At 42.5% G+C, this 17,051-nt stretch overlaps 1 protein-coding gene across 4 annotated transcripts in view; it reads left to right on the forward strand.

Annotated features, from left to right (window-relative positions):
• Positions 1 to 370: 370 nt before the first annotated feature.
• The window catches only part of LOC144103990 (phospholipid-transporting ATPase ABCA3-like), a 77,817-nt gene continuing 61,136 nt past the window's right edge, over positions 371 to 17,051 (forward strand). For 3 of the 4 annotated variants that reach the window (XM_077636748.1, XM_077636750.1, XM_077636749.1), the window contains exons 1-2: positions 468 to 921; positions 3,478 to 3,856. In XM_077636748.1, the coding sequence (XP_077492874.1) occupies positions 3,562 to 3,856 (295 nt within the window). In that variant the 5' untranslated portion in view covers positions 468 to 921; positions 3,478 to 3,561. Of the gene's footprint in view, positions 922 to 3,477; positions 3,857 to 17,051 lie in introns of all 4 variants that reach the window. The other variant, XM_077636751.1, reaches the window with a different exon arrangement.

Here is a 17,051-nt window from a genome sequence, read left to right on the forward strand (position 1 = left end):
GCCTCTCAAGCAGAGGCAGGTCAAATGTCTGCGCTTAATCCGTAAATCACCGAACCGTAGCTTAATCCGTCAACCTCTCCGATTTTGATGTCCTGTTTGAGGGATTGGATGAAATTACCAGTAACTTAAATGAAAGATACAAAACACTGGCATTACGAAAAGGTTTACTAAACCATTTGCAAAGCACTCACATAAGGCGCACATGCTGCATGAATTCATTAGCACAGTTTTAAAATGGAGCCTAATATCTACGCAGAGAATGAATCGAATGTGTGCAGCGCTACACGCACGCAGCTTGACAGACGCATCGGTAAACGAGAGGCCGGCTGGCCACAATGACAACAATATGGCGTCATTCATAAGCGTTGTTATTGCCGCTGGAGGCGTTGCGTTGCTATGAGCTGCAGGTGTTCGCTTCAGTCGGCGTTTCTCCGTCGGCAGGCGCCGCATTCGTGACACATTTGCACAATGCGCTGATTGGAACCATCTGACAGTGACACGCTTCCGAGCAGGTGTCTAAGGTCCGTTCGTAACGTATACGTCGACACAGCGGCTCGGAAACCGGAGCAACACAGGAGCGCCTGCCGCCTGAAGAGGCAAACCGCGGTCGACCCCCTCCGGATCCGGTGTGCCGCATGGTGCAGCGAGAGTTGGGTCGGCCGTCAGCACCGCATCGCCAGAGCCGTGGGCGATAAGGCTAGCGATTGGAAAAAGAACAAAAACATGACATCGAGACGGGGTGCACAGCGTTCGCCCTATTGCTGGCGCCGGAGCAACTACACTGCTTCAACGTCACGTGCCCGAAGTCTCGCCCTTTGAGGAAGCGCTTTCCCACCCTCGAGTCTGAATCAATATCTGTGCCGCCGTCGCCGATGGCACGCAGCTTGTAACTCTCCGCATCACCGGACGAACATATATACGGTGAGTTTCGACTCTTAGTGCCCTTGTAGCATTTGTACGGTACCTGTTAGACAACTTATGAAAGTGCCGTTGACCCGACGCAACCGTGAACTTTCCTCAGCTTGCTTGTTGTAAACGACCGCGTTTTTTTTTTTTTTTTCAGTTAAACTTGAACAGAAATAGTCGCACCATTTCTAGCTTTCGCGGAAAGCTAGCCTGTGCTTGCTTCTTGGTTGTTTCTGATAGCTGGGTGAGAGTCGGCCGACTGTTCACGACTCTGTTGGGGGTACCCAGCTTTCTCAGTGCGATTGCGAATGCGCTCCAAGCTTGAGAATAAAAGAAGGAAATAAAAAAAAAACCATGGAATGATTTTGTGCTGAATGACACCACGGATACTTTTCTAACACCGCCGTGATCAGGATGACAGTGGCATTCACTTTAGTCGATCGAAGTTGGCAGCCAGTGCACAGATTTGCGAGGCGTAACCGCCGTGGAAAAGTTTTAAACGTTGCGTTTGAAAGGTGCCCTATTTCTCGCTGCTGTGATGGAGAAGAAAAAGGAATAAATGACGGCTTAAATGAACGCCAGTTGGAGTAGCTTCAGTAGAGGAATTCTTTGGTGCGCACGACGACAGTTGCTCGAGCTCTTCGCCAGTATCATGTATTGATCTTCACGCGAAAAACTTTTTCGCGGCGTTCGCCCACTGCTGCATCTTTTGTGCGGTGCTAATGCCCACTTCTAACGCATGGATCGATCTAAACATTGAAGTATGTTTTCCTTTCAGACACACTTCGTAGTCCCTCCCATTTTTTATTAATCGGGCGAATGCCTACTGATTTCCCGATACAAAAAGAGTCACGCGAGACTCACCATACACATCACAATTGTTCCCCGACATTGGAAAGACCAATTTCATATCTTATGAATGGGATTTTGGTTAATATTACTTTCCACTGTTTTGTGAGAGGATATTAAAAAGACCTTTGGTTTTGGTGGCTGTTTTGGTCATTCCGATTCTCAAAATGGGAAAGCTTATGCAATGTGGGTGCAACTGCATAAACGCCAGTACGGGCTCACTGCTATAGATGTCCAAGTTGAGATGTGAACCCACTTGGTTCTGAAGACGTCATTAGACTTGGACTTTTTGTGATTTGATTGCAGTCAGATTGCAACCCCTTCCATAGAATATCACTGCCCTTCTGTTCGATTGTGAATGCTGCCTGCGCAAACCACTTGCATTAGAGCTCAGTGCTTCATGCCGCAAAGAAGGAGCGGAACGATGTCCCCGCAATCTTCCCGTTACCACCCTGCAAAATCATCATACCAGCGGAAACATGTGCCTTAAATAAAGCAAGAGTTCAGTTGGGTGCTTGTCCTGAAGACTGCTGAAGCAAGGAATTCTCAAAGCGCCTGCTTAGTGACTAAGTTGTTCTCATTAGGTCCAGTGCACATAAGTACAGCGCAGAATCATCCACGCTCAATCGCAGAGTATGATTTAATTCTTTGACCTTCAGAGAGTCTTGTAATTTAATGAAGAGGCAATAGCTACCATTGTAAAGTGCCACGAATGCGTTTGACTGTTGACTGGTTGGAAGCTTGCCGTTCTTTTATTCTAGGCCACTTTGATCGTCATCATCAGCTGGATTGTATCCACTGCATGGTGGTGCTAATGATTGCTACAATGATCAAAGCAGCTGTTTCTTTGAACATGACATTTCGTAGAGTCGCTCGGGCAGAAAGTGCAGTTGTCCAATGATTGCATTCATTAGAAATCTACCATGTCGAATACGCTATATGGCATAAATGAGCATTTTGATGCCTGTGTTGATTATCTAGAGCTTTGGTTTTGCAATAAGTCTTGGGTAGGATCATATTGACACCCTAATTAGCTGTTGATTCCTCTCTACAAGTGCAGTCCGATTCTGAAAATAAGGGGAAGGCTGAAACGAAATGCCATTTTTTTTTTCTTGGTGATATGAAATTGAATGCAGAAGAGCTGTGCTTGCTATGGAAATGGTAATAGAGAGGTTTAGCATAGATACTCACCGGATTACTGTACACTTCTTGGGTGTGCGCAGTGGTAGGAGCAGGGCCAGACGGGGTCAACCGGTTCACTACGTGTGTACAGCCGGCTTCCTATAATCCGGTATATATCTACCCTATACTAACGGTCTTAGATGTTTTCACTAATGCTAAATGTTTTTATTATTGTTTAAAGCAGAAATAACTGATAAGAAATGGTCTAGACATCTGTCTAGCTCACCCATTAGTGATCAATATTTCGTTGGCTTTTTGTGGCCTGACGCATAGAAGTGCACATTCAACTTTTTTGCTTTTGGGTGCACATTTGACAAAACAAAATGCTGAGTGTAGTGTCCTTGGGGATGCGGTGGCACTAGTTTCGTTTTCATAAAGCAGCGGTTTCATCATTTTTATAGTTAAAAAGGGAACAAGTGTAGCATGAAATTTTCCTTCTTTTCCGATAACAAGCAAGCGAAGTTGAACACAAAAGCATTGCCTTTGCAAGGATGATTGTGTCACAGAATCTAAAGTACTTTATTTTTTATTTGTTTTCAGGAAAGGGGGAGGTGTTTTGCACACCTGTGAAGACGGAGCGTTAGAACTATTTAATCCATTGGCATCTGTCGGGGTGGCGGCGACATGGCCTTCTTCAGACAGCTGCGTGTCATCCTGTGGAAGAACATTGTGGTGTACTCCTTCAAGCGGCACTATGTGCTCACCTTCTTCACCATGGCGATACCCCTGGCCCTCTCCGGTGTGCTACTCTACCTGCGGAGCCTGGGCTCCGGTGGCGACCAAGAGCCGATCGTGCGGATGAATGCCACCACCTACAAGGAGTTCAAGCCAGAGCTGCATTACCCACTGGACGAGCCTATCCCCTTCGCACCCAACACGACGTACGGCAAGGCTCTCATGAGAGCGGTCTTCGGAGACAGTGAGTCACTTTCTTTTTGTTTCTTTGACGCAGTGTCTACCACACTTGATTTGTGTAGTAGCCCTGAATATTACATGTATTGACCATTGTTTAATGAGCCTAGCTTTTTCCTTTTTTTGTGTGTGTTTTAGCTTGCTCTGAATGCGTTGTATGTCAAAGTGCGACTAAAAATAACAGCAGTAATTTTATTTTTGTCGCATGCCTCGATAAGCTTAATTTTTGCATAATAGTATAAGAGTAACAATGAAACAGAAAGCTGCAGTGCCGGGATGTGTGCATTTCATTGGCCAGTACATAACAATATCCCAGATCCTTGATAAGAACCGAACAGGTCTGGATTACCAGATTTGATGCAGGATCTGGTTGCTGTGTCCTTAATGTACGTAAATAATCATAATGATTATGGTGATAATAGATCTTCTTTAAGTTCTTTTTGGATGGCATAGCGAAGTGTTGGGACTACCAAAGCCCCTGCACATTTTGTATGGGGAAGCTTAATTCACAAAGCTGTATTTCGTACTTGTTGTTTAGCAATAGAGTTTACATGCCTGTCTTGTATTATATAAAAAAAGTAATGACAGTAGTAATAGTAATGTTTATTGGCTTTCCTTTAAGGTTGCTGAAAAGATGGAGCTTAATGCATTGTGTGAGAAAATTGTGCTCGTTGACATATTACATTGCTGTTGTACTAGCATTAGGTGCATTCACTTGACATTTGTAATTTTTTAGCCAGTCATCATGGGGTGCAGCTAAAATACAACTGCAAAGTCTCAGGCATGCTGCTTGATAAAGATTGTTAGGAGGCCTTGCAGCCTAAGAAATAGAACATAAGCGTTTGATAAGACTGCAAGCAAAATTCCTTTCTGGCCACATCACCATTGTGTTTTCTCGGCACCTGTCACTGCTATAGGACAAGTTGTAATAATAAATGTATTCGTAGTTGTATGTTCTGGCTTCGAAATAAAATAAATGCAGATATTAATTTTGGCAGGCAGAAGAATAGACGTCAGGCTTATTCAGTGAGAAAAACAGTAGTTGGCTGTGGTGTCGCAGCAACTTCTATTTTGTGCCCTGTCCAAGCTGGAGAAGGAATTCGTTGAGGAAGCGTGCTTGAAGTCTTTGTTCTGCGGGCGCTTGTTCCACTAACTAGTGTGGTTGCCTTGTGAGTCATCATATCATCTCTTCCTTATCGGAAGAGGCCTGTCGACTTCCTTTGAAACCCCGCCTGACACGTTTAGACCGGACTGAATAACCGGCTTTTCCAAAGGCCTTTCAAAGGCAGCATCGCGTGTTCGCACATAGGATTTCCAGGGTCGCCAGCAACCTTCCTTTTGTAAGGTTTTGGGGCTACATAGAATGTCTGTTGTGTTGTATAAAAAGACCTGGCAAGGCTTTGTTTCTGCGTTTGTATTGTGTTTGCAGTATGCTTGGATATTATGTATGGACACTTGTATTATATAAATTGCAGCTTAGGGCTTGAAAGTCGTACCTACTTGCTGCTGCTTTCTGCTTGCCACTTATGCAATTCATTGTAAATACAGTTGCTACTCATTTGTGGCATGATGCTGATACAATAAAGGTGCCTCATTATTGCAGCTTATTGATCAGCACTGTGAGCCCCTTTCTGCTAAGAGCTTTGTCTGATCCACCAAAACACTTGTTTACTGAGGTGAAAATGATAGAGTATTTTTAATAAGGAACCTGCTCAGTCTGTTATTCCCATGAACTGGCAAAGTTTTTATGAGAGCCATTTTTTTTTTTTTGAAGTGCATGCGCGAATTAACAGAAATAGTCTTTCGTTTATGTGTGTGTAGGATTTCATTTTTAAAAATTGCAGTGCGCAGAATTAGAGTGTGCACCTCTTTAGTTTATGGCTGGACACTAAAAAATTGCTGCCAAACTTTGTTTCAATCACGGTTGAACATATATTAATAGTGAGCTGGCTACTAAAAAGTGATAAGAATGTGTGTGTTAACACTGAGAGGTTTTTTGGCAAATGTTAGTTTTTGTCTAAATAGTCACTTAAGCTGCAAGAACTTTATGAAAGGAAGGGCTCCTGGAATGACTTCTTGCTACTGATCTTTACCTTTTTCTAGACAGAAATATTTAAATCCTGTAGCACCAATTTAGGATCATGGCATGTGGAATTTTAACGTGTTGGCATGCCATAGTCATAAATACATTTAGCCATTCCATTCCATGTGCCTTTAGAGCTTTCATTTTTTAACCCGTTTCAGCCATTGTTATTTGTTCAGTTCAGTGGTTTTTCGTCTACTTAAATTACCCTGAGCTTCCAGACAGTTAGTTTGTTGCAAAGATATGAAAGGCAGGTTTAAGTTGTAGTTACGTTTGTTCGCCAAACTTGCTCTCACCTGTTCTGTCAAGACTGCTGGCATGGAATTCTCGCTTGGTTTTGATGGTCACGGCCCCCACAAAAAGAGCCAGCAGCTGGAGTTTTTTGCATTTTGGTGTGTGATATATCCCAAATTTCTTGATGTGTATTCACTGTGTCAGTCTTCTTCAGTCCTCTGGCCAAGAAAAAGCTTTAAACAGCGTTAGTCTCTTCTTTTTTTTTGTATGCAGCACCGCATACCTTTCTTTTCCCCTTCTTTTTCTAAGCAAAAGCCCTATGCTGAAAAAGATCACTTTGAAACTTGATATCCCAAAACTCTCATGTCTAGCTTCAAGCGCATCATGTTTTGATGTATTGTGTGCTCTTGTTTTACTTTGTTCCTAAGAGGAGATGCATTTATAAGTTGATTTTGTGATGGCATCCTTCTCCCTGGTTCAGAGCAATATGTTTCTTCCTAAATTGCACCCTTCTACGACTGTGCTCTCGAACTTGTATGCTTTTATTTACTTTTTGAAACTGCGCAAATTCTTTGGCTATGTCAAAATCTGTCCAATACGAGGTGCTAATTTGACCAAGTTGCTGGAAACAGTGCAAGCACAGTTTCTTTGTGCCAGGCCCCTTCCACGCTATGCACACATCATTGAAGGCATTCAGTAGATTTTTTTACGAAGTGTTTAGGATGGAATAAATGATTGAGATCTGTTTATGTCATGAAGGCATCTGTAACACTTCATATTGTAACAAATATTTGTAGTCAGGTGTACTTACCAATCAGGTGTAAGCAAATTATAATTCTGTCATTTATGTGCACCACGCTTTGCAGATTTGCTCACTAAACATTTTGAAAGGGACGCGAAAATCCTTCTCACCATAGTAATCCTTGCTGAGAAAGTCATCGATGCTGTTTGTGACGGTATTTCGCCACTTTCACTTCCACAGAATTGCTCCATATTGCCACAGAGTGTCTCTTATCAGCAGCGGGGCAGCGTACTTTTTCCTGCCGTTTGGCTTTCTTTTTTAGCCATGGCGGCTGCCTTATCGGTGCGACAAAGGCACTCGAAAGCAGGGCAGTTAATCCACGCTGCTGATCACCTAATCTTGAGGCTGAAATGCATGTCTGTTTGTAATGCAACAACAGACGGCGTCACTTACAATGAAGCCGCTTTTCTCCTCGGTTGGTTCACATCGGTGGTGCTTTTGCAATGCTGTAGTTACACTGTAAGCCAGGATTTCATGTTGGCCCTTATGGCAATCAGTTGGCCCCATTCTCGTTGCTATCGAGCCCTACAAGTCCAGTGTGTAATGTGACAGTCCCGCAGCGCTTTTTACTATGCCCGATAAGCAGCCCCGCAGCTGATTTAAGCAGCCTTATTTTGTTGCGTTCATTTGCTTTCCTTGTTTTGATTTTTTTCTTTAGGGCATCGGGCTTTCATAATGGGTTATAAATTGCCGTAAGCATGTTCCTACTTGACACTCTTCTTTGTTAACTTGCCTGTAGCAAACCAGCACTTTCTTCAGGTTAGCATCACTGCCCTCTCTGTCTCTCTCTCGTTTTGGTTTTTCAATTGCTTTAACAATGCTTGTAGAAGTTGCCTGCCTCTCCTCAGGTTCTGATTTAGTACACGTGTACTATGTGCATAATCGTAGTAAATGTTTGCTAGCACTTGCAGCAGGTTTCTGGATTTATTACTTGTGTTTGACACAGTTTAGCGCTTTTTATCACTGTTCAGTGATGGCAGTACTTGATGCCATAGAGTTCAGTTCGGTTTCTGTAGATCACTCACTGGAGGATCAGAGGTCGAACCAGGGACTTCATTCACTAGGCTGTGACGTTTTATGTAGCAACAATTTTCATCATATGTGCGAAGACACAAATTTACTTGATTGTAGAAGCATAAGCAAATGTACAATCATTTACAAAAGTTTGCAGGATGCGGATTTGCGGAAAAAAATTTATTGCAGTGCGGTGCACAGCAGGTGATGAAATGCATTAGAAGCTTAACAAGATGGGCGTTCTCCATCTGCTAGAAGAATACCATATGACTGGATAGCGAGGCAACGCAAAAGTATTTTTTTTTCTGTGAATCCGCATCCCGCAAACTTCTCTCCATGACTCTACAATAACAAAAATACTCTTGCGAAAGAAGAACACTGCAGAGCATACGAGATTCAGCTGGAAGTCATTAAGGATGCCGGAAATGCTGATACAACAATGTTATATTCCATCAAACAGTTGCTTGTACGAAGTATTGCTCATACTTCGCCATTTATTTTGTGCGGCAACGAGATTGAGCTTCAGTCACTAGAACTCATGTCACTGGTGTGAATGTCAGGTATGGGCAAAATGAGCAACAAACATTATGATGCTGCCACTTTGTACACTTATTGCAGAGTTTCTTTTTCTACTGTGGCGAAGGTGGCGAAGCATCGTGCACACTGACTGTTGTTGTGTTGTTAGCATAGCTGCAGCAAATTAATATGAAGTTTTTATTTTGCAACAAGACGTTACGAAGAAAATGTCGGTGAAAAGGTTGTCTAACCAGCTAGAGGGGTCCTGACCTCATTACAGAGCAAAAGTGATGGTAGCGGGACTATGTTGACATAGAGAAAAAAAATACACTATGAAAACTGCCACGTATGCTCAGCTTGAAGAAAACATTACGAATGCGTGGATATATCATGGAACATATATTATAGATGAAAAACATGAAGGTAAAAAGGAATCAACTCAACATCATCATTCTCAACCCAGTTATATTCACCGCAGGACAAAGGACTGTCCGATTGATCTCCAATTAACACTGACCTGTTCCAGCTGTGACCCCGCCGTCTCCACAAACTCCGTAATCTTATCTGACTCTCTGCCGCCCTGTTCTATGTTCACCTTCTCTCGGATTCCGCTCCTTTCCTCTAACATGCCACCGGTTATCATCTGTTCGCATCACATGTGTCAATATCTATTCTCTCTTAATTTCTGCCAGGATACATTTAAGCTCCATTTGTTTCCATGTCTACTATGCTCTTTTTCTTTCTCTTAATGTTACTCCTATCATTTTCCTTTCCGTTGTACGAGCTTGCTGTTTCGGGACTCGTACCTACTAAACAGTACGCTTTATGACCTCGTGAAAGGACGTTTTGCAAACATGCTGCCTTGTGGAATGTCTGGGAACCCAACATATTGTGACAGTGATAGCAAAGAACCTCAGGGTTTGTGTCACATATTATCCCTACTAACGGGGTAGAAACATAAATGTCGTTGCCAATATCATTGTTTACTATGCTAGGTGGGAAAGTTGGCACTCACCATCTATACTCCATCTTGCAAGCTGTTTGCAACACTGTGAAGGCTTCAGCAATCTGAGCCAATCAGAACGCCGTGCGCTACAAAACATGTTCCTACGCCCCCTCGCCGTGCGAGTGGTGGCTTCATCTCTGGAAAGAACCAGTCTCCAGCTGGTGCACGGAGGAGACTCGGCCGACTCGGTGGGCTCGATGTTTCCGAACGGCGGCGCACCAGTTCTGAGCAGGACTCTGCAGAGTGTTCATGCGGAGTTTATCTGCTAATTTAACCAGATAATAAAACGCTCACTGTACTTGCGAAACACCCTCTCGAATAATCTTTTCAGTTCTTGCAATAACTGCTTGAAAAGTAGCCACAACACTGCACAAATATCTTAGAGACTATTTCTTGCCTTCTTTGGCCCTAATTGGACGAGAGCTCTACCTTTCACGGCGTTGCAAACAGCTTGTGAGATGAAGTATAGGGTTTTCGAATTGGTTATCTCGTGCACCTTGAGATTGGAATTTATTGCTAACATTGCTTGCACCACGTTATCGCCGCTAGTTCCGAGGGCCACAAAGGCAGCACGCAGCGGTGCTTGCAGCAGGTAAGGGGGGAACAGAGTTGGCCCATTCCTTCTCCGAGCCTTATCTCTGCTAGCACAATAGCATCATACAGGCAGATAAAGGGATGTTTGCATTGTCAACGAGAGGGGGCAAAGGAGCGACACAAACGGTCAGGATCTGTATTTACCCTGTTTCCCTTTTTGGAAAGGCAGTCGCACCGCAAGGCAAAGCCAGGGCATTGAAATTGTCGCTGGAGCGCAATTCACGATTTTCAACACGACATCATTAACGGCCCCGTTCACCAGAAAATCCGGTGCAAGCGTTGTCAGCAAAATATCATAGGCATGGCCCTGGCAGGTGGCCACCTAGGTCACGTGACCTTGCGGAGGAGTCATCAGAACCTGCCCACCGTGACAGGTGGCAGCTAAATTAATGATTGGTAACTCTGGAAGAGCAACCTGGACCGCACAAGGCCCACTACTCTACTGGGAGAGCCTGCCATCACAGCGAAGTGGCGCATTGCTTAACCACTGCGCCAGGAGGGGTATGAGGTCTTCCAGAGATTTATGAATGTAAAGTAGAGAATGAACTTCTGCGTATACGGGAATTAACCCGTTACGCTATCGCATCATACCCTTGAGGCGGAGCTTATAAATGCCCCTCCGATTTTTCTTTTAAGCTGATATGTTCCAGTTACATGCTACAAGGATTTGAATACCATTGAGATTCTCAGGAATTTATTAGCCTGCCAGAAAAGGCCAAGAATGAATGTGGTTTCAGTGACGTGGAACAAGGATCTGCATGGCTTATCACTCAGCTTTGGGCTTTAGTGCAGAGATGCATTGCAAGCTTTGGAAACGGGACAATGATAATAGAGTGTTCACATAATGAAGCATAACACAGCCAGTTATTGCAACACTGTATTGGATGCTAAGAACAACCTGAAAGTCGCTTCATTTTAGTGACATGAACGCTTACTGTAGCCACTTATTGTTGTAGTGAAATTTCTCCCATTTTTCATCGCACATAGCTACAGAAGTTGACACTTTAATTGGGGGCTTACATTTCAAACCTGGCTAGAACTTTAATATTATTAGACTAGACAGCTTGCTACTTTTAAATGTAACCATTCAGTAGTTCTAATTGGAAAATGTTTAATATTTGCACCATAGAGCACAAATGTCTAATAATCTTTTACTGATGATTAACCGTTGATATATATTCATTTACTCCATAGTTAGTTTGAGTGAAATTTTTCTTTTAGGTACTTGCAGGCATTAACAGAAATTTTTGCTCAGAATATTGTTATTTGCGTCTCAATTGGTTCAGATTGCAGAGGTGTCATTAAGTTTAGGCATAGGCAAAAATTCATTGCTCCTAACTCACTACACTCGAATCTGGTTAATTTGAACCAAGACTTTAGTTACACAAGAATCAGGTGTATCAGAAAGCCTCCGTTTAATTCGTACACCACGTAATTTGAACAAATTATCAGTCCCTTGCACGTTTCATATATTGGGAGCTGTTTGCAGTACCACACACAACTTGTTTCATTTCTGTTGTTATATCCTGTATGCTCGGTGCAGAACCGTGTCAGGGGCAGCCTTCTTTTTTTTGTTATTATTCTCCTGTAAGCGCGCAGAAATTTGCGGGTCACAGGCTGCTTAGGTGTGGAACATTATGTGGGGCACGCCGTATGTCCATTGGAAATTGAACCAGCTGGTGTTTCGTGTCTTTTTTTCTTCTTCTTTTCACTTTTGTCTACTCTTACTGCAGACAGATTGCTCTTGTGTGCACAGGCATGTCTTCCTCCTCTCTGTATGAGCTCCAGTGACATATTGGAATCAGGCCATGGGATTGAGTGCAGCTTGTGTTCAGGGCGTTACGCTTTTAGAGAAGTCTGGATGCCAAATTTACTGTAGTGCATTTTCCTGTTTCAAGTGGTGCTTGGGATGCTAATATACATGAATTACGTGTAATTCACCTGAAACCAGTATATAATTTGTTTTAATTTCTTCTGTCTTCATTTCGGTTTAGCAGCCAGATGGTTGCTATGATGCCGAAGTTCAGGCCATGTCACTTGAGGTATAATTGCTTTTTGTAGTTTCAGTTCACTAAACCATTACGTCAGCCTGATCCGACAACAGGAATGAAGAAGCACTGCGATATAGCTGTTTTTTTTTTTTATTCACATGATCTGAAGTTAATTTTTTCTGTTGAAATCACGACCAAAACAACAAGAGAAGAAATTCAGTTACAAACTATTTGCAGGGCATAACTGAATTGCACCTTGTGAGTTGCATGTGCTAATTTCTTCCGTGTCTTTGTAAAGAAAAAATGCATTTCTTTTGTGTCTTTATACAAAAAAAAACTCGCGAGCAAAATTTGCTGTTCATACTCCTAAAAAAAAAAACTTGCATTCTAAGTATGCAAAAGCTTTAAGCTTGACTTTTGAGCACAGAGCTCCCCCTTCAGCCTCAGTGGATCAGCCAGTCCTGGAGGGCCGTATTCGCTAATGGTTTCCCGAACATGGGTGAACCACCCACGCAGTTACTTTATATTAATAAAGTTTACTCTCTCTGTCTCTCTTTGAGCATTGTTGTGCCCAGTTAACAAAGTGTTGAAATGTAATTGCTTGAATGAATTACTCCAGACCATTTTGGGATTCTAACATGTGACTGCGATTTCTTGGGTTCTTACCAATTTTGGACTAGCGAGGAGCAGTCAACAGATAAAATTGGCATTTGAAATTGCACATCATGCTAGTAATGCAATTATATCAGTGTGTTTTAAGAACTGTAGACACCTAATTTTAGTTCATGTTTTCTTCTTGTAATGGTGGATAAGATATTAGAATATGTGGACCACCACATGGTACTCCCCTGTGAATGCGAAATGCTCTCTCATGCTTTTTTGGTTTCACTTACCGAATGATGGCTGTGACGAGTAAGGCCACAATAGGCATAAAAAAGACTGCAGTATAACCATTGATATGTTGTTTTTTGTTATTTAAACTCTTGAAGCTGGCTAGCCTAAGCATTGTACTGAATTAAAATTATATATTAATGATTATATGGCACTTTTTGTGGTTTTTTTATTAGATTCGCTAGCGTTTGTGAGAACAGCTTTGTCCTACAAATGATATGGAAGTACTGCATCCATAAACATAAGCATTACTTTTATGCTTAGATGTTGTTTTTTTTTACTGAGGAGTATTTACTGGCACTTTTTAATTTTTTAAAAGCACAAAATGCAAGGTTGACATGGTGCGCTATTTTTTGGGAATTATTAGTGGTTTGAAAATATCCGAAAGTATACAATTAGGCCATGGATTGTCAGGCTAGAATGATTGGTAGCAATGCTGAATTTTTTTTAACAAACACAGAAAACAATACTAAAAATGGTACTTCTTATTTTTACATGGTGTATAAGATGGGGTAAATAGCAGGCATATCAGGGCAACTTTAGTGTTGTGTGGAACAATACCAAGCTGTTGTAACTAGTAGAGCGAACACTTTGATGTGTTGGGCACGAATAAACCTTATTAGCATTTGTTGGTAAGCTAGTTACTGCATTTAGTTCCGCACAGTGTGCTTTCTTGAACCCTGCGAGATCACCTTCTGTACCTTTCTTGATTTGGCAGATTTGAACATGTTAACGTAAATCATGGCATGACATCAATCTTGGCCATGTCTCACTCGTATTTAAAATGCAGAGACGTCGAAGTGGAGAGCATGCCTGAGAGGTTCTGCGGTTGTCTGTAATGCTGAACACTCCATTTGATACTGAAAGCAAAGGGAATAGATCCTGCTTCTATTCACAGTTTATTCCTACAAGTATTTCTCTGAAAAGCCAGTTTGATGGCCCACACCATCCATTTCAGTAGGTGGTGGTGTTAAAAAATGAGATTCGTTTCGATTTCTCCTTTCCTGCATTAGCATAACTACACGTTTGACACGGAGTGCAGAATTTTGAGTTTAAAATGTGTTTTTAACAAATACTAAGCGGGGTTTTTTTACCGGTAAAAAAAAAAGTCAGGTTAAAGCAATAAATGCGAGCATCAAAATGTGTGATGTTGCTGCGACGAGCTGTGGGACATATGGATGATTGCAACGGTTGGGCATGCGGACGTACGGTTCACAGGTGGGGGCCAGCGTGGGCTGTGCCAATGCCTGCTAGAGGCCTCCTGTGTCAGCGAGCTCTAGTGCAGCTGCACAGCTGCTAGCTACCACGACTACTTGTCTGTTTCGTAGCATGTTCTTTTTGTTCCCTTTGTTCGTCTGCCCCTTTTTGTGGCGGCCTGCTGTGCACTTGCGTTCGGGGTTTCTCGCTGAAAAATGTGCAATTAGTGGCACAGGCCTTTCGATGCAGTTCGCCTTCGATTTATCCTCACTTTGTCTTGACAATTGATGCACTGCTACCACATCATGGGTGCAGCAGTGCTAGCTCCCTCACTGGGCCTCGTGTCACTTAATTTAATCAGGAAAAATTTTCCTGTGCAGGCATCGCAGCTTAAGTGTTAAAGATGACAAACTAGGCTCAAAACTTGTGAGCATAAGCTGTTCACCTATGCCATACAGGAGCTATGCATAACCTGTTCACCTGTACCGTACAGCACCTATGCTATACAGGAGCAGTCCATTCTGCTCCTGTGAATCTGTCTGCTGCAGATTGCATTTTGTTCAGGCGAGCTGCCAGCACTGACAACGATGGTTATAGTGGTGGTTATGGTTAAAGTAGCATAGCGATCATGATTAGTCATTTTCTGATAGGGCTAGAAATGCGCAGTCTGGCTATTACCACCTCGTCTGAATTAGTCAACCAATGTAATGCAAGTGTAATTAGTGACTCAAGAGTGACATTTTCAGATAGTAGTGAGATCAGACATTACAAAGGTGCTAATTTCACCTTACTGCGTGCATTTGTTCTGGTTAATACAGAGGGTCAAAGCACAGATACATTGTGAAATTCCTCAGAAACTGCGGACATGAAACCTCTCAAAGAAGTCCTTGAATGCATTTGGCGTGGACACTTTGGCCCTGAAGTGATATGTAATGATGCTTGTGTCGGGATATCTTTTTATCTGGCTGATCAGTTACTCCTGTGCAACTGACAGAACCAGAAAATAGCTTAAAGCAGTACTGACATATGGTACTGACATACCGACATACCATAAGCTTGCCATCCCGGTGTTAGCTCAATTGGTAGAGTGACTGCTCCGGTGAAGCGGTGGTCCTGGGTTCAAACCCCAGGACGAATTTTTCTTTAACTGCAGAGTTTCTGAGAAACCTGTATAGATTTCCTTTGTAGCCATGTGGCTGCGCTTGGGTGGATACCAATGAGCAATTACTCCCTTTTGACATAAAGCAGGCAGTGGAGGGGTTGTTGTCTCGTGACTCTATGATCATTCTACCATTGGGTTGTTGTCTCGTGACTCTATGATCATTCTACCATTGGTGACTGTTGCGTACCAACTCCAGTGCAAAGTGAGTGACATTTGTTCCATGGAAGGCGTATGTATGTGCATTGATAGCAGATTCGTAGATTACCCAACAAAATTGGGTCATAACTTTTCGAGGCATTCTATTGGGTTTCATAAATCTAGTTGACAGTTTTTTCAGTCATGAGGGGTGCTCAGTGAGGTTTGCATCATGGGCATTAGATTTTTTAAACGAGTGTTTCGGATGCCCTCTTTCCCAGGAGCAGATAATTTTTTTTTATGTAGTCCTTACCCATGATGGCACAAGTCTGGCACTGGTGTACTAGTTTATTTACTTGCATAAAAATTGCACTTTTTTTTTGCTAAGAATGGGTGCTAATTTTGGGGGGGAATTAATTACAGTGGGTGAAATTTACATAGTGGTTCATTGAAATTTGGGCCAAATTTTAGCGGGTAATCGGTGGGGTGCATTTATTATGCGATTGCGTTGATTGTGGTAGCAAGCACAGTATTCCTGGCGGCCCGTGATAGAAAGAGGGCAGCTGTTGACGACAACAACAGTAGATTGCATTGGCGACCTTTTCATCAGAGACGCAAAGTGCATGCCCTTCAGGCATTCTATTGTTCGGGGAAAAAAAAAACTGCAGTCCGATGACATCATGTTTGGTTGGTAAGGTGGGCGAGGCAAAACAGCTGGTCATATTCAACACCGCAGCAGGCTGAGACTACTGCAGCGATGTTTGAAATGCATCATATATGCTGTCGGGACACTATCCAAATATTCTGTGCTCTTGATGTTGGGGCTCTGTCTATTAGTTGTGTGTTCTTAGGAAAGAGGACATGCCGGTCTTCATGTTAATGTAGCATCTCTGAGTACTGTCACTTTCAATAAATAGTTCTGTTCATAAAATGGTTACAGCTTGGTACATAAAAGTTAACACCCCTTTGTGTGTAGGCAGTGGAAAGTGTAAAAGCAGTTAAGGGCTCATGCTGATCAAGAGAAGTCTAGCGTACTGTGTTGTGTGGCCAGGCCCCAGGACTCAAACTCAAGTAGCACTGCTAGTTGTTATAGTTTAGAGTTTGTTGCAGTGTCCTTTAGAAAATATTTCAAAATATGTGGCCTCTAAATGGCTATTTTTCTTGGTTGCAAAGAAGAAATTAATACTTGGTGGTTGCAAAACTCATTATCAGTTAATAAGTGCACATAAGCTAGTGTTCAAAATTTAGCGCAACAAAAATGTAATGTCGAACACCAAAGGTCGTGAGAAAATACATGAACATCATTTAAGTTGTCGGAGGTTGGCCCATAATGTGTCAACATCTCATCTTCATTCCTTGTCTTTAGATGCATTATGGATTCGCAAACAGTTATCTATTGTTCATAGCGTTTCCTAACTTTGTCAGATGTCATATGTTCGATATCAGTTTAGATCCATGGTAAGAACAAAGACACGACAGAAACACTCTTGTTCAGGTCACTGTTGCCCTTCATTTCATTTTTTTTTTTGCTATTAAAGTTGGAACTCTGCTTTGGCACAAAAAGTACCTTGCATTTC

Source organism: Amblyomma americanum, chromosome 9 (genome assembly GCF_052857255.1).
Source record: "Amblyomma americanum isolate KBUSLIRL-KWMA chromosome 9, ASM5285725v1, whole genome shotgun sequence".
Taxonomy (NCBI): domain Eukaryota; kingdom Metazoa; phylum Arthropoda; class Arachnida; order Ixodida; family Ixodidae; genus Amblyomma; species Amblyomma americanum.